This window comes from Dermacentor silvarum, chromosome 7 (assembly GCF_013339745.2).
Source record: "Dermacentor silvarum isolate Dsil-2018 chromosome 7, BIME_Dsil_1.4, whole genome shotgun sequence".
Taxonomy (NCBI): domain Eukaryota; kingdom Metazoa; phylum Arthropoda; class Arachnida; order Ixodida; family Ixodidae; genus Dermacentor; species Dermacentor silvarum.
In genome coordinates this window covers 64592932-64615978 of record NC_051160.1, presented here as the reverse complement: position 1 = coordinate 64615978, position 23047 = coordinate 64592932, and the positions used below count along the sequence as shown (strand labels likewise).

At 47.1% G+C, this 23047-nt stretch overlaps 2 protein-coding genes across 2 annotated transcripts in view; both read left to right on the top strand.

The window, feature by feature from the left end:
• LOC125939697 (xaa-Arg dipeptidase-like) overlaps positions 1–23047 on the top strand; it is a 57945-nt gene that overhangs the window by 2080 nt on the left and 32818 nt on the right. The gene's annotated exons all lie outside the window — the stretch shown is intronic.
• Positions 314–21139, top strand: LOC119458138 (peptidase M20 domain-containing protein 2). Its single transcript, XM_049670794.1, has 5 exons — positions 314–790; positions 5279–5428; positions 11651–11792; positions 13385–13627; positions 18039–21139. Exons 2-5 carry the CDS (start codon positions 5372–5374, stop codon positions 18359–18361), a joined length of 765 nt encoding a protein of 254 aa, XP_049526751.1. The 5' UTR covers positions 314–790; positions 5279–5371; the 3' UTR covers positions 18362–21139.

Below are 23047 nucleotides of genomic sequence, written 5' to 3'. Positions count from 1 at the left end.
AAATGCAGCTCCACTAACGTGAAACCTGGGGAGGCGCGAAGCATGGAGTGATGCACCGCTAATGGGCTCATACTGCCTTAAGCAATGGCTCATACCCCCGTAAACGCGGCCTCCCCATTACGATGACAGAGGAGAAGTGAAATTCTATGCTGGAATAATGAGCGGCAACGTAGCCAGCTGTGAAAGACGACAATGACGGCACGAGCGCGTGCCGCGCCAACGGCCGAGTGTAGCACGAGGAATGGCACGAACCGCTTGCTTACCCTGACTACGACGACGACGACGCTTAAGACAGGAGACGCCGACAGCGCATAAGGTGCTTCGCAGCTCAAAATAAAATCATGGCAAGCACTCATTACATGTAAGATCAGGTCACCAGCTCAAGAAAGAGATCATGGTAGTTCAACAGATATTGCGTGTAATGCGCCATTGCGATATTGTTACTTTTTTTATGGCCCCACTTCAAGCTAAGCTCTCGATAAGAGATTGACAGTACTCAAGAAACAAATACAGCTATTATCATGTTATAAACCAGTTTAAGAGGTGCCGGCTAACCGAATGCGTCGTCAGTGTTATCGCGGAATGCGTTGACCGATTGCGATGCGTGTCTTCTATCGTTTTATGTTATCTTATCTTTACGCAGGCCCTTGCGTGGCTTTGCTGTGTGAGTACGACGCACTGCCCGATATCGGCCACGCTTGCGGCCACAACCTGATCGCCGAGGCCTCCGTGGGCGCTGCGCTGGCTGTGAGCGAGGCCATGAAGAACCACAAGGGACATTCGGGGCAAAGTACGAGAACGTTTGTTTCACGAGTCATGACACATAATATAAGGCAATCTATGTAGCCTTGCGTATTGACAGGCTGGCAAAATAGTGCTGGCCAAGGGCAGGAGTGCTTGTCGTGGCATATGCACAATTAAGCTACAAAGCGTGGAAACGCTTGTTGTTGCAACATAGTATATTATTCATTAGCTGGAATGTTGGTGTCTATGGGTGGTGCGGGCTCAACCTCCTTTCAGACATGATAAACGTGCTCAAGATGATTGTAATAACGAAAGCAGCGAGTAGAAAACAAATTGTTCTTGCGCGACGCAGAATTGGAAGCCTTCATTTAACTTTCATTTATTCTTTGTGCCTCACGGCAGATCTTTGCGAATAGAAAAAAAAAGAATATAAAAGAAGAAAAGAAAAGAAAGGACAGCAGTCTTGTGCGACATCACCAAATCACAGCCCAATTTCCAGCGAAGCTGTTTTTTTTTTTCGAGCAATTGTAATACGAATTTCCCAGTTGCCTGCAAATATAAACCGCGCTCTTTAAAACGTTGTCCGCATGTGACTCGGCCGTTCGCAACGTTACCCGCATATAACGCTTTCGAGCACCGGCTGAAGGAATTTTGAGCCAAGGCCGTACGAACACACATTTCACTTTGCATGAACATCAGCCATGCACAATTACGGTGGGACACGGGGTAACAGCGTTTTCATAATCACACAGCTTGACCTTGAAAACACAGTGGCATTATTTTTTAAAGTTTGCGTACACAGAGCGTAAATGTTGACACGAAACAAATGGTCACAAAATACAAGTGTTCTCGAGTAGCTGCAAGTGAGGTCTCTCGGAGTGCCACATTCCAATCACAACGCTTGCGAACGCGCACGTAAGAGCCACGGAAACACGAAAACAAAAGTATCTGTTATTCCAAAAGAACAGAAACAATCTGAGCAAGAAAAATGTCAAGAATGAGAATAAAAAAATAGGCGGATCCCACGCACTGTTGGAATCGATGCAAGAGAAGCTTTCGATGCTGTTTGTTTTAATTGACAATAATTATTGTTCTGCTTGTGGCTTCCGGTCGTAGTGCTCACGACGCTCGTCGTCTTTCATGGCCGCCACGCGTCGTTGCCTTGCCTCACGTCTTCGAGCCAGCATGCATTTGCGGTCTGCACCACATTTCACTGCGTATAGCAAGGACGCTCCTGTATACCGCGCGACGCTTCTTTCGGGCCTGGGTGTCCTCGACGCTGAGTCCACCCTTTGGAGCCATTTGTTGGCGCGTGTTTACGTGCTCCTTCAGCATACGTGGCCGACACGCTGTTGAGACGCCAGCTCCAAGCGCTATCTCCAGGCTATGGACGATTGTAATGTTTGCACAATCACCGCCCAGCACGCGACCTGCATAGCCAAGCACCTGCATTTTTGTCGCATAGGAAGGCAAGCACAGCACGTGCCAATACGCACAATCTGTGAAACGCTGCTGCGGTGGCCCCGGCCGAGGGATGAGTAGACAGCGTTGCATGTAGGCTCCCTAGGGATGACTAGGGTTACTATATATATGGCGCCCGCAGGGAACTCTCTGCGGGAGCTGTATACAGTAACTCTAAGGATGAGCGGAGGCGAGCGCTATCTGGGGGTGTTGAAAGAAACCCAGTGGCACGCGCGGCAAGACCATCACAGCAGCAGCAGCAGCGCCCGGAAAGTCGGGAGAAGAGGCAGAGAAAGCTGCGCTTTAAAATATATTTAAACTGTCGGGAGGTCAAGCCTCTCCGCTCTTTCACGGGCCCTCTGGACGGCCATGGACTGGAGCTTGGGTTCGGTACTAGAGATGGCCTCGTCCCAGTCCTGTTCGCTGGTGAGTGACGTAACGCAGGACACTGCCAGAGCGTATGAGCTAGACTGCTCAACTCCTCCCCACAATCCGGGCACTGTGGGTCAATTTCTGTGTGAATCCTGCTTAGGAAACCTCGCGAGGTCCATATACGTGGACCTTTTTTTTTTTACTCTATATGAATGGCTTGCCTTTGCAGCTTTGTGTGCTACCCCTGCACTCTATGCAGACGATGCTAACCTTATAATAGCTGACCGTGAGGAATGAAACCTAATAAGTTTAACTCACCGTTGGTGCACATTGAATGCCCTTCACCTTAATCCAACGAAGACAGTTTTTATCTTATTTCACTCCGGAAAAAAGAAAGAAAACGCCTATTCATTCTGATGTAATTTAGAATAACCATCCTGTAAAACAATCTAGTGAGAGAAAATGTCCTGGTGTTATTATTAATAACCATTTAACATTACGCCTTCATGCACGCTCCGTGGTTCATAAGGCTTCATATGGCTTGCATGTGCTGTCGAAATGTCGAAACTAATTCCCTCCCGAGATACTTATCAACCTTTACTACGCATTTGTTCACTCCCACATTAACTACTGCATAGCGATCTGGGGTTGCACATACAAAACTCATGGGTCACCGACGTTTACACTTAAAGAAAGAGCTCTTCGCATAATAGCACCCCACAATACGCATATTAGGAGTGAAGGCTTATTTTAAACCCGGAACGTCCTCAACATTTAAGATTTCACAGCAGACAACATCGCCTCCGTCACGCATGAAATATATAGTTCATGAAAAACTAGCCTCGACAACAGTCTCGCTTCGCCCCTCACTTTGCACTGTTGGTAACGCATCGCTGTCGTTTTTATTGCCTAAGGCAAATACTAATTACAGTCGCTCTACACTGCAGTTTACAGGCACCTCAGTTTGGAATAGGCTTGATTGTAACCTAACCACTTTAAGATCATTGCATACATATCTTGAAAAACCAAAGCACTCACTTATTGACAATGCGTAGCGATGCGCATGCTTGGACACATCCTCACGTTTTCTTTTACGGCGCAGATGTCTTCCTTGATGCAGAAAATAAAATAGAAAAATTTATAGGTTGCGTGTGAAATTTTCTCTACTACTGTCTTTTCTTCTTTTACTTATTTCAGTTATTTTTGTTTTAGGTGATTTCGCAGTGTAAAATAGAAGCTGCCGTATAAGTGTTTTTTTTCCTTAATAACAATCGGTAGGGACCTTCTAACAAATTTGTTGGGTCCCAAAAGTGTTTACTTTGTAAGTGTATATGCCTTATTTCGGTTAGATAAACTTTCAAACGTTCCCAGTAGAGCTGACAAACTATACAAGTCCTGGTCCTTGGTTTCCAAGCGTAGTAACGCTTGTTGTGATGGCAAATTACTGGTCTGAAAAGTGTGAAACCAATCGTGGCAGAGAATAGAGGCAAAGTATGAAACCGGTTGTCCTGCCGAAGTATGTTCAGCCTGTTGCGGAAAAGTAGCGGTTTACAAAGCATAGCAGCGCTTGACGTCGTTGCAAAGCATTGGTTTACAAATTATGGAACCACTTCTTGTCTTTGCCAAAGACAACAAGTAGTGATTGAACCTGTAGTGATTTTTGAAAGCACTTCCTGAACAAAACGCGGCGCAAACTTCCGAATCCGTGATGTTATGTAGGAACGCTGCAATTTTGGCGCTATATTTAAGAAACGAAATTGTGTCCCTTATTTTGTGAGTTATTAACCATCATTTTGACTATCAATAAATCCGGCTCGCGTCTTAGAAATGCTTCATCAGGCTAAAGGAAACGTTACTCTCTAATGCCCTTTGAAAAGGACACGGAACAGGAATAGTGAATTTTTTAGACTGGAGAATTATTGTTTAAAATCTCTATTTTTTTTTTTGGGGGGGGGGGGGCACTCATTAGATCGAAAAGTTTTAATCACAAAAAAATTATGTGCAAATGTCCCAATTTCGAAGTGGGCGTCCAAAGCGGAGTGCCTTCAGTGTGACGTCACAGATTTCCATCTTCTCCTATTTCAGACGTGCTAACGCAGAAAAAGTTCCTTAACTTCGTACGTTGAGTCGTTGGACAATTTAGTATGTGGACAAGCAATAAACTAGCGAGCAAGAGGCGCTGTCCAAATCGCACGGGAATCTGGTGGGGTAACCTTGAAGATGCGCGTTTACCGCTTTTGAAAGTTCTATTGCCTACGAGGCATCCGATTACGATAAGAGTGAGCTTTATGTATTCTTAAGACGTAGTTTACTAATGAAATCTATGGTATGGCGAAATACGTTCGTTTGGGACGAGGCATAACGAAAAAAAGGAACACCGACCGGAACTATAAAAACCATCTAGTGAAAAATAAAAGACGTTACGGCTTCCACACGGGAGCCTTTTTCACAATCTTGTGAACAAGCTTCCCGTGTGGGAGCCGGGATGTCTAGTTTTTCCTTAAACGCTTCTTAGTTCGTGGTCGTCGGCGCTCGCTTTTTTTCATTATAGTTTACTAATACAGCCTAAATCGATATATTTGTTTAATGTCTCTTTAGCATAAGAACAACACGGATGACTGCTTTCACTTCTGAGAAAAAAAAACACGATTTTCAGTCGTTGGTTATTATTGTCACTCACTACACGTGTACCGCTCAACAGGTGGTTGTATTGGGCACGCCAGCGGAGGAAAGCCACTGCGGTAAGGAGCTGCTGATACGAAAGGGTGCCCTGCAGGGTGTCGACGCGGCGCTCATGGCGCACCCAGCTCCAGATGACATCTTGACACTCGGGTTCGCTGCGACGCAGCAGGTGGGTGCATTATGCGCATGCGTCCGCATTCCGCGCGTGCGTGCCGACCATTGCGCTGCCACATTCTCAAACCTCCACTGTATTAGCGCTGTAGCCTATCACTATCAATTACAGTATAGACTCGTGTAAGGGCCGCACCCGTGTAAGGGCCGCACCCCCAACTTCGGTGCCCCCATGCCGCGCGCGCGCATCGGCGAATTTCGCGCGCTGCGTACTTCCACGTGCTGCTTCTAGATGGTGAGATCTGGGGTGAGCACAAGTCGCCGGCTGCGCCGGCACCATTTTGACCAAAAGGTTTCGTCCCGTGTAAGGGCCGCACCTCGTTGCAATTCTGAAAAAAAAAAGTAAAGTGCGGCCCTTACACGAGTCTATACGGTAATCAACGTGTCGGGAATATCACGCCGAAATCGTGGAGCCAGCGAAGCCATGTTTACGGATTTCGAATAGCGTAATCGGGGTTCGCTTTTGGGGAGGAAGTGTACAAGAGGCGACAGTTTTTTGCTATTCCTATAATCGAGCCATAGCGCTAAAGTGATGCGGGCATAGATAGACAGTCAAGGATGGCACGCTTTCAACGGAATGCTTGTTTCGAAAAATGACATATTTATACAGAGCTCAGCAAACACAAATAACAAGCAACCCATGAAAAGAAGACAATACAATTATTCGCATTTCCAGCGTTGCGTAGTCTATATAAGTTATTTTTCTTCTACTGAGTGCTATAGACGAAGCGCGGATGCATTTGGCATCGTTTTTGCAATAAAGCCACCTAGCTTCAGCAAGGTTGAGCGTTGGGTTGGCGCTGCATAATCGATGTTTTCCCCAGTGCACTGTTAGACAAGGACGACAGAATGTACACAAACACCACTGTGTGTGTCCATTCTGTGCTTCTTGTCTAGTGAACTGGGAAAAACATTATCGATTAGCTAACTCGTTGAGCTCATGCATGATTATGTCCCTTTTAGAAGTAAATACATTACGTTGAAAGCTAGCGCGTCGCCCCTGTCTATCTACATACACACAACTTAAGCGCTACGGTCCGAGTATCAGTACCAGACCACGTAGCTGAAAAGTCTGTACTTCGGAATTCGCCATATCTAGAGCCTTGATGTGACGTTGCCATGTAGCAAAAAAAACCTACAGGCGGCAAGTCTGTGAGGCCACAGTGCTTCGTCAGTCTCCGCAATTCCGGAGTGATGTCGCCAACGGCCCTGAACATTTACATCGTTATCGCGCTCAAAAAAGCTTCACTTCCTTGTAAAATTGGCCAAATCGTTATTCAAAAGTAACATCTACCAGCTTGTTTAATTAAAGATGAAAGTTGGACTAGTTTATGCGCATTCCAGACTTGAGACATATTAAACTAGTGCAAAAAAGGCGTAGCACTGAATCAGATGCACAAGACACATTGTTATTGCGTCGTGTCCTGTGCATTTTGACTCAGTCCCACGCCTTTATTGCGCTAGTTTAATATCTCTCAAGTCTGTCCTAGCTCTCTTCCTTTTGACTTTAGTGTACTCACCTTCGCGACAAAGGCGTTCAGTAGCCTAATTCCATCAACTGTCCCGCATATTTTTTTTCAATAGCAGTTCAAAGCTAACATGCTCCTACCTTTATTCTCTTCTTATTGCATTTTGTGCAACATGTTACAAAGATAGTTCAATGTGAACCAACTGTAGTTCCAACGGAGTGAGTCTGCTCAAAGCTCGAAGATAAGGTTGCTGTGTCCGTCTGTCCTGTAATGCTGCCATCGTCGTCATCCTGAGGAGGTTACGTCATCGCTCCTTCGCCCTCGTCACATGGTCAAAGAAAAGAAAACTTTGCCCGCTAGAGCCTCTGGAGGCTGAACTCGTGCCTCGCGCGATAAAATACGGTCGGCAGCATCACTGCGCTAACCAGCCACGCACACTTCGGAGCTTGACAGATGGCGTGGGCCTCTGTGATCTGCACATAAAACCCCTATATATAAAAAGTAGCGCCATTCTTAGATCTTGCCGCCATCGCGCTCACCCCGGCGTCTCCTCCTCGCCGCCTCCTGTCGGCCCAGCCTCCTCCGCTCCCCCATTGGCCAATCCGTGTCACGTGGAAGCACGCGTTGCGCTTTTTCGTTTCCAGCGCGCTCCGACCGCCATTCGCGGGCCTGTGCGACGAAAGTGCTGTACGTACAAACGGATCAAACGTGTTAGGGACAAGAGCGTCGTTGTGATGGCATGCTGCTGCGCCTTAAGTTGCCGCAATCGATAAGGCGAGGACAAAATGCTTTTTTTGTTTACCATCCGGCGAGCGCAAACGCTTGCTGCACACTTGTTATATAAAAACGACATTATTAAGGCCAGTTACTGACTGCCGAAGCAAAATGGCGCCTCAAAATCTCCTCCGCAGGGCGCGATCGAGGTTTTCCACGAATTTCCTCTGGTAGCGCGTTAGCTGTCTTCGGCCACGAAAGGCCCGACGTAGGCGGCGCCACTGTCCATATCGCGCCTCGATCGCGCTGGCCGCGCCGAGCGCGACAGTGGAACGGAGGAGGATGTTTCGTTTGTAGAGACAAGGTTCGTTCGCGTATTCGGCCATGGGCCCCGATTATGATGCAGAGACTGCTACAGGAGCATACAACGGCCGATGTGCATAATCCATTGTGTCGACGTCAGGCTATTCTGACAAGCGCGACCCAGTCTCGCGCCGCGGGCGATAACACCGGCAACCGAGGGGCGCCCCACACGTTTCCTGTGTTCTTGCGAGCTGTATGAGCTATGAATGCCAAAGTCTGTGTTCATGGCCGCAGGTAGCTGTGCACACCGCGCGCAGATTGCGCGTCTCCTAATTCCGCGGAATAGCTCAGGCCGGAGTCCGCATCGATTAAGAGAGCTACAGAGATCACGGCTAGTGAATGGAACCCTTTTGCTCCCTCAAGGGCTGCAGAAGATAGCGCCAACCTTTCCCTTTCCCTCAAGAACCACTTATCAACGCACGGCGGAGCTTTCCCTTTCCCTCAAGAACCACTTATCATCAGAACAAACGCGCGTTCTGCTCTGTGCTCCCTTATAAGGGCTGCAGAAGTAGGCGTCTCTTTCCTCCTCTACAATCACCATATATGTAGAGCAAACGTGCCTTCTTCCGACGCACGAAAGGCCGTGGGGGGGAGGGGGAGGGAAGGGAGGCGACGTTTAGCTGCGGCACCAAGTGCCTATTTATATCAGAGGCTCCGGCAACAGTCACCAACGCCGCACGCATTTTGAGCGAACGCGGGCAAAACGCCGACGGCGTCGACAACAGTTCTGCGTGTTGCCGGTGCTGCTGCATGTCCAAGTTTATACAGCTGATAAAGCTGCTATCATTACTCCGTATAGCTCTCTTCAAATTTGTTATCGCAATTGATGCTTCACCTTTCAGGTGAAACTGCGACAACTTTTTTTTTAAACCAAGGAAAGCACTTTCTGTTACGTAATGTCGCAATACACATCGCTGCGAATGCTGAACGATGATGTGAGAGTCGCAAAATTGGTTCACGAAATCATGATACAGTTGTTTACCGTTAATTTGATCCTTGTAGGACCATGGGGTTTGGTCGTATTATCTGAAGTGACGAATAAACAAAGGTCGGCCGAATGAACAGATTCAAATCTGTGTTTTTTTTTTTAACAGCGAAGCTGTTTAACCAGCCGTAATTTGTGGTTCGTATCAAGAAACTATCAGAAAATAAACGTTTTTTTTTTTTTGCCGAGGTGCGATTCGAGCTCGTGTGCCCACGGTCCCAAGGCGAGCGTCGTAACCACTAGGCTATACAGCACGCTTGCAGAACATGCATTTATGCGAACCATGTGATTGCGTTCGAGCGTCGTCGTCTTCGTCCACAGCTGGCGCGTTCGCACGCGCTCGTGCCAATGCTCTGCGAGGTGAAGAGGTTTTGCGCGCTATGCTCGGGAGAGAGATAAAGAAAATGAGAGCGAGAGAGAGAGAGAGAGAGAGAGACATTCACGGAGCGGGTCTGCTGGAACGAGTTGTCGGCATTGCAACGCGAACGCGGTGTCGGCATTGCAACGTGGTGTCCGTGTTGCAAGTTGCGCTATGCAACGCGCAATGACGGCCGCCATAAGTCCGAGACGCGCGAAAAGAAATTGTCATCATCATGAGCAACAAGATGAAAAGTTCGCGCGCACTTCCGGAAAATGCTGGGGATGACTTTGGTAGTGCTTTGCCTAGCCCAAATATTTGCGCCGTACCCATAGCAACCGCCAAAGCTACATGCGCTGCGCTGACCTCGAGGCAATAGCTATGAAATCGTGTACGCGGGGGCGCTCGATAAGTAAGGAGCAGCCATAGCACGCCCAAAGGTAGTTCGTACTCCCGATCGCCCATCTTCGCTGTTTCAAGCGTTGCGCGGCCGAGTACAAAGTTAAGACTTTTTTTTTACTGCTTGAACTGGTCGGTAGTCATCGACATACTACTTCAGTATTACAATAACTATTCAAGTCATAGCCGGTAAGTGGCCCACAAACCTCAATACTGTCATCGGCGCGTACAAAATCGTTAAAAAAAGGCATCTCCCAGGGCTCATCATCACTGCAGAACAGGTTGCTGTCGTCACTATCGTCGTCTAGGTAAAGTCAACAAATAAACGAAACCCATCTAGGGACCTTGCGCCTAGGGAACCAATAGAGCCGGCTGCTGAATTTCTTCTGAAGCTTTTAGTAACCTCTGCGCGCGTGAGGGAGTGCCAGTGTGGGTGGAATAAACCTAAGCAACATGCTTTTGAATTCGAACTAAACGAGTTTTCTTTCCATAACGATGTACGGTTTCTCTCGCCAGGACATTTCATTGCGTTCGAATTTCATTTAATTTATTATACCCTCAAGGCATGTGAAGGCTTTACAGAGGGAGTTGGGTTACAGGTAAATTCAAACAGTAAGTATTACAAGAGAAACAAGTACAACATAAAAATACAATTTGACAAATAATGCAGTAAGAATACAATGAGCATGAAAAAAAAGGTATTACAAAAAAAAGACAAGATATACAAGTACATGAAACCGTATTCTAGCAGTAATGTTGGTTAAGACATCACGAAACAAGAAATTATCGCTGATGGATACAATGTTTGCGGGAGGGTGGTTCCACTCTATAATTACGTCCGAGGTACGAATGACTGGGAAAATGTATCTGTGCTGCAAGAAGGGACGTGAACCTTGTAAGAATGATCAATGCGACGAGATACGTAGTGTGGAGTATGAATGAATACATCATACATCATGCAATGAGAAGTCGAATTAACCGAGGTTGACTTAATGAAGTCTACTGCCTGGTTCGCTAGGCAGTAGACTTCATTACCTTTCGTGTGAATATTTTTTAAATGCTTTTAGATTTTGTAAAATTTATTAGGCATATGCAACTGCCTAAACTGCCTAAAGGTCAGAGAGAGGCCCTAGCTAAAGCAGTCTCTCCAGGTAGAGACTGCTTTAGACTTCGTTTTTAAGGCGAAAGCCTTAGGTGTCTATGTTGGCGGTGCCCTTGGCGGTAACGTGGCGAAATTGCGCGGTGACAGAAAATGGCCGACGCCTCAAAAAGTGCTCGGATTGACGTCACATTTCCCAGGGAGGTTACTGTAAACAAAGTTAATTAAGCGGCTTTGAGTAGAAAATTAGGTACATATCGGTCTGGGTGGGAATCGAACCCGGGGCATCGGGCGGCGAGAGGAGCACGCTTCCCTGAAGCCACAGCTGGTTTTTTCCTTCATTATTGCAGAACTTTCACGTAGCAAACACAAATTACGTAATTTTTTTCAAAATAAAACAATGCACAAATAAACATATAAACACACTTTCAAACTTGCATGCATACATATTGTGCGGTCAGCAATCGGCTCCGCTGTTTTATGGCGGGCTCGAAGACACAGCTGCTCTACGGTTCTGGCTTACTAAAGGTGCGCTATAGTGCGTGCGCGATTGCACGCGTCACCTCGCAGCCATCTCGCTGACTAAAGGTGTGGCCTACTACGTGCACTAACATGCTGCTCTTTAGGTACTGCGTTAAACGTTCACACGTGGCTTTCAGGACGTCGCATTAGTGCCAAAAGGTGTACTTCCCATTGAGGCTATAGTTATGTCTTGCAAGAAGTCTAGCCCCGATTGCATGTAACTTCATGCATTACCAAATGTGCAGCAGGCTTTCGCCTTCTTTTGTTACGAGAGTGTAACACCTGGCGAACTTTTACTTACCCTGCTGCAGCTGTCACTCCGCTTCAAAGGCAAACCAGCCCACGCAGGGGCGTCGCCGTGGGAGGGACTGAGCGCCCTGGATGCTGCCGTCGCTTCGTACGTCAACGTCAGCCTGCTTCGACTGCAGCTGAAGCCGACCGCCAGGATTCATGGTATGCGGATAGATTTAGGGCCACGCTCATGCACTTCGACCGTAAAAATGAACGTCTACTGGGGGGATTCCTAAATCCCACTTGACGTTTGTATTTCCGGATTCCCAGTTAGGTTAAAAGGAGACACGTATAAGTGATTGTTCGAGCTGACTTCCTTGCGGCTCCCGTCAGTGCAGTTTGCATACTTACACGAAAGTGTACATATGTATACACGAGAAGAAAGGAAACCGAGCGGCCCGATTTTTGTTAGTCATATCATAAGAAATCATATATATATATATATATATATATATATATATATATATATATATATATATGAACGCGAGAGAAGCAGGGAAACCGAGTGGCTCGATGTTGATCATAATCATACAAAGCCAACAGACAATGACGCCAAGGAAAGCATCGGGTAAATTGGCTGTGGATGAGATTGAAATGTAGAAAATAATAAAGAAAAGGGAAGCGGCAGCAGCGGCAGCGGGGAAGTCGAAGAAAGAGAAAAGAGAACAAAAAACCGGCAGATCCCACGCCCTGTGAGAATCGATAGTTATGCGAAGCAGTGTGCGGGGAGCCTACAAAGTTAACGAAACGACCATTAGAGCACCAAGACGTAGACGGCTTTTTCATGACCTACATGACACGCATGTCATGACATTCATGTAATGAGTCTTCAGGAGTCACTTTAGCTATGCCTAAGAGAGCTTAAGGCGAAACCTTAAGGCGAAAGCCTTAGTCATGATCGTGACTATGACATCGATCATCAACCTTCATCAGCCTTTTCCTTCACTTGGTACCCCATCCGAACCCATTCCATTGGTTTTTGAGTGGTAATCTTTTTTCACTTAGCCATTGTCATTTTTGCTGAGTTATGGTCTTGAATATGACTTCTACCATCATCCTTTGTGTTTCCTTCACTTATTACCCGCGTCAGAACTCATTTCAGGGGTTTTTGAGTGCTAATCTTTTTTGCTGAGTCTGTCATTTTTGCTGAGTCAGGCTCATGACTGTGACGTCTACCATCATTCTTTAGAGTTTCCTTCACTTCGTACACTCGTCAGAATCCATTACATTGGTTTTTGAGTGTTGATCTTTTTTTCGCTGAGTCACTGTCATTTTTGCTGAGTCATGTTCATGACTATGACTTCTAGAATCATCCTTTAGTGCTTTCTTCACTTAGTACACACGTCAGAACTCATTTGCAGAGGTTTTTTGAGTGCTAATCTTTTTTTGCTGAGTCATTGTCATTTTTTGCTGAGTCATGCTCGTGACTGTGACTTCTACCACCCTCCTTTAGCGTTTCCTTCACTTAGTACCCACGTCCGAACCCGTCTGTGCCGTCTGCGGCGAAAACCAATGGGAGAAGCGGGGACGGTTCTGAAATGACGCCACCAGATGGGCGCTGCGTCATTATACTGCGTCATTAACAATTTTTTACTGTTCATATAAACGATCGAAGTTAATTCATAAGCACTCTATATATACAGTGTCTATAAATACCGCTTTATGCTATGCATAATTGTGGAGGTTTGTCTTCGTGCATGCAGCTGTCCAAAGAAAACCATAGAAGCTGTACAGATACGATATCGGCCACGCAGGCGTCATCACTGAAGGCGGCAAGTCCCCGAACGTGATCCCCGAGGAGACGGAGATGCGCTTCAGCGTCCGGGCTCCGAGTACCGAGGAACTGGCCCAGCTCCTGCGGAAGGTGGAAGCCTGCTTCAGAGCGGCGGCTGACGCCACGGGCTGCTCCCTGGACATGGAGAGGAGGTTGCCGTACATGAACGTCTTGCACAATGCCACTATCGCAGAAACGTACCGGAAGCACGCCCACGCTTTCGGTATGATCTTTCGTGGTGCTGTGTTGCCAATTGTGCTTAGTTGCAAGTGACTGCCCCGCGTTTTGCGCCAAACCGCAAGCACCTATACCACGTTTGGTAGCAAAGTGAAAGTAGCTGAAGTGGTTCTCTTCACCAATCATCATCTTGTGTTCATTCGGGAATTTTTAGCGTTGTGGCGAATAGGTGCGGTATGGTAGGTGCGGTGGTGATACAAGCCGGCAACGCAGTGTACGGAATGTCAGCAGTTCCCATCCGCAATCAATCAATCAATCAATCAATCAATCAATCAATCAATCAATCAATCAATCAATCAATCAATCAATCAATAAATCAATAAATAAATCAATCAATCAACAATCAATCCGCAAGAAGCGAAAGTTGATCTGCAGCTGGTGTACTGAAGGCAACAAATTTTCACACTGATATGCATATGTCTGTCAAGGTTCGCTTGAACGAGAAGAAAGGGAACCGAGGGGCCCGATTTTATTATTCATATCATAAGAAGCCAACAAACAATGACACCAAGGACAATACAGGGGAAATTACTTGTACTTACTAATTGAATTAAAGAAATGATAAATTAATGGACAGGAAAATGGATGAAAAGACAACAAGATGGGGAACGACCGCACGTCTTCGCATTACGCGTGCGATGCTCTTACCATTGAGCCACTGCGGCGCCGTTTTCCCATCCACTTTCTGGGGCTGGTAGCTCAATGTAAGGGTATCTCAATGGTAAGAGCATCGCACGCGTAATGCGAAGACGTGGGGTCGTTCCCCACCTGCGGCCAGTTGTTTTTTCATCCATTTTCATCTCCATTAATTTATAATTTCTTTAATTCAATTAGTAAGTACAAGTAATTTCCCCTGTGTTGTCCTTGGTGTCATTGTTTGTTGGCTTCTTATGATAAGGTTCGCTTGAAAAGCTTTACTGGGTGTCTGTCACGATAGCTATCATCCCGGCTCTGCGGTATGTATTGTTTACTGTGATGACGATTTGCCTTAAGGCATAATGTTTGGTGTGTATTATGTCGACAGCGGAACTGCTCAAACGTTTATGATTAGGCTGGTTGGTGATTTATCGATTAGTAAGACAGGGGTAATTGGAGATCGCAGGGAGAGGCCTTCGTCCTGCAGTGGACACAAATATAGGCTGATGATGATGTGTGCAGGAGCACCTGTGTCGTGTGTGAATTGAAACAGTGTTCTATCGTATTCGTTAGTATGTAGACGGCGACCATAGCTGGTCGTGCCACTACAGCGGAGGCCAGCTTGTAGTGTGAGAAGTTCGAGCACCTTAGTAAGACGAGCGTTGTCCTTGTCCCGTTTATTCCTAAGGTTGTCTGCCTTTACTCTGTTCGCTTACTAAAAGATAAATAACCAACCAGCCTAATCATAAACGTTTGAGCAGTTCCGCTGTCGTCGGCGTTACGATTGTTGACGCGCCGTTGGCAGTATACATTTCGCTGTTGTCGGCCCATCTACCATTGTGCTGTTGAGTGGCTGACTGCGGTTTTCGCGGACTTGCAACTTGAAAACAAATTTCGTGGTGCGCTGTTGCGCATGGCCCGAGCATTACGATCCTATTTAATGCCACTTTGCGCAACCAAATCGGGTGATGATTTTCGATCTTTCTCCCTGTACACTTCGAATTACGGTTTTACTCCTGGTGGAAGTATCTATGTTGTTCCTGACAAACACTTATTTTCTTCGCCACCCGAGTCACGCGCTAACGCCGAGAAGTTGAACTACCTAAAGCTCGGCAGCCCTAATCCCTTCCTAGTAGCGGGGGACCATTTCCGACGGATGATCACACAGCAGGCCCGTAGCAAGTGGTGTCCCTAGGCCCCCACGAAATTGGGTCCCCCCGGGTAACGCCGTTTTATTTTTATTAATGAAATCGATTCAGACGAATTGTCCGTATACAAATATTATAATATTAGGAAGATTAATTTCACGACTAAAAATATAAAACAAAAATAGTATTTAAAATAGTAATTAAAAAGTCACATAATTTTCATACTGCGATTTTTACCGAAAATAATTACTGAAAAATAGGTGCTTTCCTCAAATAGTCAAGGCCTTCAGCAAGCGCCCCCCCCCCCCCCCCCCCCCCCGAAAAAAATTCCTGGCTACGGGCCTGTCACACAATAGCAGGGTAGAAGCGGCAATGGTTACGCATTCGTGCTCTTTCGCATGCTTTCGTAAACGCCCTCTCGTTCCTCTAGAGAGCAAACTACGTATCTGTGGCGCAAATAATCTTGCTGCCAACGCATAGCGCAGCAGTGCGGCTGCTTAAAACCTCGAAACTCTGCACAGGGGCAGGGGGAACGGCGACATGCAGGTGATGATGGTGACTTAGAAGAGGGGTGCACAACGGTGAAGGGAAGTTCGATTAGCATTCTACTGACTGTAAAGAAAGCTAAACAAAAATGTCATTCAGAAATGCCATCCAAGAAGCCACCGGGTTCTACATCTTGGCTGGTGTCACTAATTCAAATAAAACTTAAAAAAAAGAAAAAGAGAGAGCCAGAAGAGAGAAGTTGCTGTGTGGGCAGCAGCGGGCTTCTCCGTCGTGAACAGCACAGGCGTCGAAAAAAAGTCTTTACGGTACGTGAAGAGCTACGATAAGCGGCTTTAGTACGGCGAGCACCTGCACGGCACCTTTAGCGGCCGGATTCTGAGACCATATATATAGATAATCACGCGCATTGATTCTAGCAGATGCTGCAGTATTTTTTCTCAACGCTTTCGTTCTCATTTCATTAAGAGAAGTGTGATACGGCAGTACAGCATTGTTTGAAAAGAATCTAAACGTAGTGGGACTGGTCAAATAAATCGGAACAAGTTCGTATATAGGCTGCCGAAAAGTGAGCCATTTTCATTTAGTGAATGGAAATTATTGAGCAGAACTTACTATATCTGCCCACGTGCGTTCGTTCAGAAACCGGTCCCCCGCGCAAGAACCGCAGCTATATTCTGCATATTCTGCAGCATGAATGATTCCTCACATTCTGTCCTCACATTTATTGTTCTGTCTCCGTCGAGACTTCGATAAGCGTTTTTATTCCTTCTATATTCGAAAGAATCGAATATTCGACAGCTTCGAATAGGTAGTTCTCAAATGGAAAACTATTCGAGCAGCAGGAACTATTCGATTAATATTCAAAATTTCAAGTTTTCGCACACCACTAGCTATAAGGTCTCCTAGCATTGTGAAGCCAACTGCCAAGGCGAGCTAGAAAAAAGGCCACATGCATTTCGAATTATGGCGTGCTACCCGCCGCGCTGGCTTAGCGGCTATAGTGTTGAGCTGTTAAGCACGAGGTCGCGGGATCAAATCCCGGCCGCGAGCGGCCGCATTTCGATGTGGGCGAAATGTAAAACCGCCGGTGTCCCGTGCATTGGGGTCAAGTATAAGATCCCCTGGGAGTCAAAATTAATCCGGGGTCCCCCACTACGGCGTGCCTCATAATGAAATCGTGGTTTTGGCCCATAAAACCCCAGAATTGAACTTATGGCGTGCTTGAAATGAGTTTAATTGATTTTCTTTTACAGCGAAGCTGTCTATATGGCAATAGGGTTCTATGCATTTTTCGTGTCCGTCAACAGATCAGCGTGTGCAAAAACTCAGCTCCCGAATTTGATGCAAATTCGCTTCATTCTGTGCAAAAAGCTTATACGCCTCATCACTTGGATATTATGCCGTTTCCGTAGATTAGTTATCAAAAGACACCCTTTTCAAAATCCGTAGTCTCTCAGCTAGGCATTAAGGGTTTCTCCAAGATTTGCCGGCGTGCGACCCGCGTCGGCCATGTGTACGCTCGCATCGCCGTCTCTTCGTAACTCGTCCCAAGAGCTGGCGTGCCTAGTTTCCTTCGGATCTCGCGACGTGGCGGCCCCGTCGCGCGTGTGTACTTTCCTCCGGCTCCCCGAGGTGGCGGTAGTCTTCCACGCGAATATATATGCCGCTGATCAAGACCACCGATTAAAAAAAAAGTGTGTGTGCGTGTGTCTTTCTTCGGGATGACCGCCGTCGCCGCTAAAGAGAGATAAAATTTGCTGATATCTTGGATCTAAATTCTGTGTCACCTCTATGTCGTGTGCTAAACTGCTTCGCTGGTAATCCACCTTCACAGCAGTAGAATGGCGCGTGATTTTTTATCACATTGGCACGATGGTGACATCTGTCGCCGGCCTGGTACAATGGAGAAGCATCTATCTATCTATCTATCTATCTATCTATCTATCTATCTATCTATCTATCTATCTATCTATCTATCTATCTATCTATCTATCTATCTATCTATCTATCTATCTATCTATCTATCTATCTATCTATCTATCTATCTATTTTAGTGCGAGAATACCATTTCTTATACACCATTCTGCCCTGTTCCTTACAACACAGGCGTGTCCTTCCTGGACGACGTCGCGAAGAACGCGCCGACCACGGGAGGTGCCACGGACTGTGGCAACGTGTCGCACCGGGTGCCCGCCATCCACCCTATGCTCGGCGTCCGCGCCGATAAAGGATCGGGGAACCACACGCGAGGTTTCGCCGCCGTAGCCAACTCCGCGGACTCCCAGCCGCCCACGCTGAGGGTGGCCAAGGTCCTGGCTCTGACGGCGCTCGATCTGCTCACGGACGCCGAGCTTCTGCGCGAAGCGAAGCGGGAGTTTGCAGCTTTGCAACTACCACCGGAAGAGGAGCTGCAATCTGCGCTGTCGTGAAATGAGAGCTTTAGTCGCTATGCGCTTCGTTTTAACGCTTTAAGCTGGATTCACGCCCCGGGTCGATCCACTGGTCGAAACATCGTTGACGAGCGTGACATCGTGGCTGAGCTGCGACGAGCGTCCTTGTGTGTGGCGTGATTTGGTTGCGCTGGGCCACGTCATGTCCGTCCACGGAACGAATATTACCAATTCGGTCAGTCGTGTCACGGTTGGAGTGCAGCGCATGTGCGATGTACTTGGAGCAGGCGCACGATATGGCCTGCTCACGGGGGCTTGTTGCTGCCTATCGTCGGAACTGTCCGGGGCCACTAGAGCCTGCCCTTTCTTGCGTTTAATTGTAGCCCTTTCGCCTTCACTGCTCGATGCCGGCCGTGGCCTCGTTTGCTCGAGAAAGCCTCGGCGCCCTGGTTTACACACCCGGGCCGTTATCTTGTACGCACTCCAAAAGGTGATGTTCGGTTTCGCCTCACGCGATTGGCCTAGATTGGCCTAGGCCACGATATCTGGGAAATCGCGTGAGACGAAACCGGACATCGGCTTTTCGAACACGTACAAGATAGCGGCCCTAGAGTAGGCTGCTAAACACTCTACTTCTAATGCTTAACAAAAGCGGCCGTAGCTTATGAAGGTGTGAAGTTCCAGCTACAAACGCGCAAAGAGATCTATCTTTTCGTTTTCTGTGACTCCAGGTGATTAGTATTGGAAGGGCACGGATCGCTCAGAAATGATGCACGGTCAGCTACAATTCTTGCTGACAGATGTAAATAAATAAAAATATTTAAATGAGGAACGAAGGTTTAGGAACATGTAGCCTAAATGCAAATGGCAATACACACAAAAAACTAAAAAGAAAGAGCAACACCAAAAAGTAAGAACACGCACTGCTTGCAATATACTTTGAAGCACTGTCGTAAAACGCTTATAGCCTGAAATCATGGCCTGAGAGCATGGGAGCAGAATTGCATCACGTGTTCTTTTAGAGATGTTTCAGCGTCGCAATGACGTTTAGCGAAAAGAAAAGCGCTGCATTTAGCACTTCTGCTGCCGCGAGGTTCAATGAGTATACGTGCTTTCTTGTCGGATTTGAGGAAATTTTATACATTTGCCTTGGGTGCTCATAAATAATCAGCACAAATGTGCCACCGATGACGGCCGCGTGGTCCAGGAGCTCACGTTATAGAAATTGACTGCGTCGCTGCCAACATTGTTGTGAACGTGGCAGGGAACGAAGTTTTGAATATGACTCGTTCATTGTTGTGAGGGTATTTTACTCCTGTTCAGAGCGGGCCGTTCTCCGTGAGCTTGAACGTGGTGTTTGCAGAGTAGTATAAACCGGAATATCCATCGAGATTTCTTTAAAAAATATGACAGCCAAAGTTGCCCCTCGTCTTATATAGCGGTCTTTTGATATAGCGTATATTGTGAGTCTTCCGTAGGACAAGCCAAGGTCAGCGGTCGACCTATATACTCCTTGCCGACTTATATTCCGGTTGATACGGTAGTTATCAGCAACAATGCGAATTGCTGCTCCGTCGTACGTATGCCTCGACAGGACAGGTGACGTTCTTCGTCCACACAAACGAGTCTCTCCCGCTGAGAGTTATTGAGAGAGAAATAATTTAACACGGCTTCCTGTAAGCGCTGGTTACCTGATATCCATCTATCCAGAATGAACTCATGGATTGATTTGGTTTAGCGTGCGAAAGCAGCACGAGGGCCATGAGAAGCGCTGTAGTGATCGCCTCCAAATTAATTTTGACAATACGTGCGCACAGCTCCATTGGAATGGGTCCATCACACCCGGAAATGGAATCCATGACCTCGTACTCAACAGCTGAGCAGTGCAGCCACTGACTTCCTACAAACCACAATACGCCGGCACATTATTCTGTTGCGGGACACTTCTTGGCCACGAAGAAGCAGGAAGTTTATGTCGCTGTGAGAACATTTACGTCCGATGACACTCGCACACAGTCACATAATCCGATAAGACATCCTCATTGAGCCCAGCATTACCCGATGTCACCAGGACTCTGTATACTTGTGGAACCTGGTCTATCATGCGTTGTTCCCGCAGAAATTATTTTAACAGCGATTTCGATGCCTGACTCTCAGAACGCAGTGCTCCAGGTTCGATTCCACTTGTCAGACCACTGTTATCAACCTTCGGCCTACGTAGCGATAACACAAGAAACCGTAATGCGTATTTACCTTTCTGCATTCGCCGATATGTACGAAATACTGGCGTTTTTCTCATGGTATTGTGCTAAAACGTTGACGCCAGACATACACGTACCGCATGAAACCCTCTTATATCTTTTCGATATGTAGAAATGACATCATAATACCATACATGATGGTATTTTGCCATAGTAGTTCCTGACCGTCCCGCTTCAATGATATTTGAAAGAATTATAATGCTTTTCGTGAAATGCTCCAGATGCAGGACAAAATAAAACTGACCTTGAAAGTCGGAGTGCCAGCAACTCTCATTACAAAACAGGCAGACATGATGCCTTTGTTTGTTTGTTGTTTATTCTTGCTTGATGGTATGCCTGAACGCAAGAGATGACGGGGCAGTGTGACGTCTGTGCCCAACTTGGGCTCGGATTAGCCCATGTTTCCCGTAAGACGAGAAAACGAACAAAAATATCACCGCCGAAGCACTCCGTAGAGATGGTTGACTAGCGAAGCTGAAACGTGCGGCCCCGGTGTTTATCACTGGGCTAATCCCAACGGTTCATTAAGGTATTTCTCAATCATCGGTTACGTCTTTGTGTTTCTTCATGAGGTTACACACACGTTCGGCTGCTACGGAGAGAACGACGTCACTGACGGTTTGCCCGTAGTCCGCCACTGTAGCTTGCGTTTGATGTCTCGAGTTTGCTCGGCGGCGTGGTTAGCAGCATTCGCCCGCCAATAAATTGCTTCGCAATTAAATTGCTACAAAATTAAATCTGTCCATTACGTAACACAATGAATGGCTCATACCTCCCTAAGGCAATGGTTCATACCCCCGTAAACGCGGCCTTCCCAATTACGACGACAGAAGAGAAGTTGTTATTGGTGTTGTTGTCTACACTGCTCCCGCGTTCGTCGTCGTTGTCTTCTTCCACAGCTGGCTGCGTTGCCACTAGCTGTGTAAGAAGACGACGACGACAAACACGAGCGCGTGCCGAGCACGAGCGCAACCCGAAGGGCGCCAACGAGAAAGCTGCGGAAGAAGACGACGACGATCGAGCCAATGCTGATGATGATAGTTTTCTGTGGACAGGCGACTAACAGAGGCGTTTGTTTCGCCTTTACATTTAAAAGTTCGGTTTAAAACAAGCAGACACAAACGAAAAAGATTTCCAGCGTATGTTTATGCTGCTTCAGGAAGGCAACCATCTTTTTCTTGCGGTGTTGCTGGAGAAATCACTTGAACAGTGATTATGTCTCTCGCGCCGAACGCAGGATTCCAGGTTCAGTTTCACTTGTAGAACAACTGTGAAGCCACATCGAACGAACCCAATGAAACGACACACACACACACACACGCACACGGAACAATACTCCATTTCACAAATAGTTTGTAGCACTATGGAAGCTGCTTGACTCCTTAGCCATTAGGAAGGTCGAATTCCCCTCGATGTGTATTCGTTCGTGGCTGGTAAGTCATCTGCTCAGAGCGGCTGAATTCGCGGTATACGACGTGCATGCGCAAAGGTGCTAACATGTTTATCGCTATAGCATATCATGTACCAAGCAAAAACAAAACTCTCCAATGCTCCCATCAATCAGGCAGTTAAGCCCGGAACTATATTTCTGTTCCACGATATTGCACCTGTGTACGCGTGGTACCTTTGGCAGCGCTGCAAACTACTTGATAGGTGGTGCATAGATCGCGAATTAGCCAATATGCATTCGCCAATATGTACAATATTCATTGACAGGTTCTCAACAGCCGCGCTGGTTCCGTGGCTATGTTGCTATATGTAGCGCGAAACAGACGAAAATACACGACATACAACCCGAAAGCTAACTTCGAATTCATTTTTAACAGCTAAGCTGTTTAAGCCAGCCGTAATTTGTGGTTCGTATCAAGAGCCTATCATCATCAGCAATGACCAAAGAAAATAAACTTTCTTGCCGAGGCGGGATTCGAGCCCGTGTGCCCACTGTCCCAAGGCGAGCGTCGTAACCACTAGGCTATACAGCCACTAGGCTATATAGCCACTAGGCTATACAGCAGACTCGCCCATCTCATCGAGGCCAAAAACGCCCTGCTCCGTCGATGGAAGGGTCAAAGGCTCAATCGCAGACTCCGAAAGAAAATCTCGGAGCTCAACAAGGTCATCGATGACCACTGCAAAGCGCTAAGCCAGCAGCAGTGGGACGAGCTCTGCGAATCCATTGACGGACAGATGCGCAATGGCAAGTCCTGGGGTATGCTGAAGCACCTTCTCGACGAAAGCGGCTCCAAGTCAAGTCAGAAGCATACGTTGGCCCGGGCCCTTCACGAAGCCACCAGGTCTCACACGGTTGATGTACTCGTCTCCAAGCTCATTCAGAAGTACCTGCCCATCCGGCGCGACGGGGATCCGGCGACCCAACTCCCTGACTGCCGAGGCCCTCCTCGCCCCGAGCTGGACGAAGACTTCTCCGTTGCCGAGGTCAGACAGGCCATCTTCGCGCTCAACC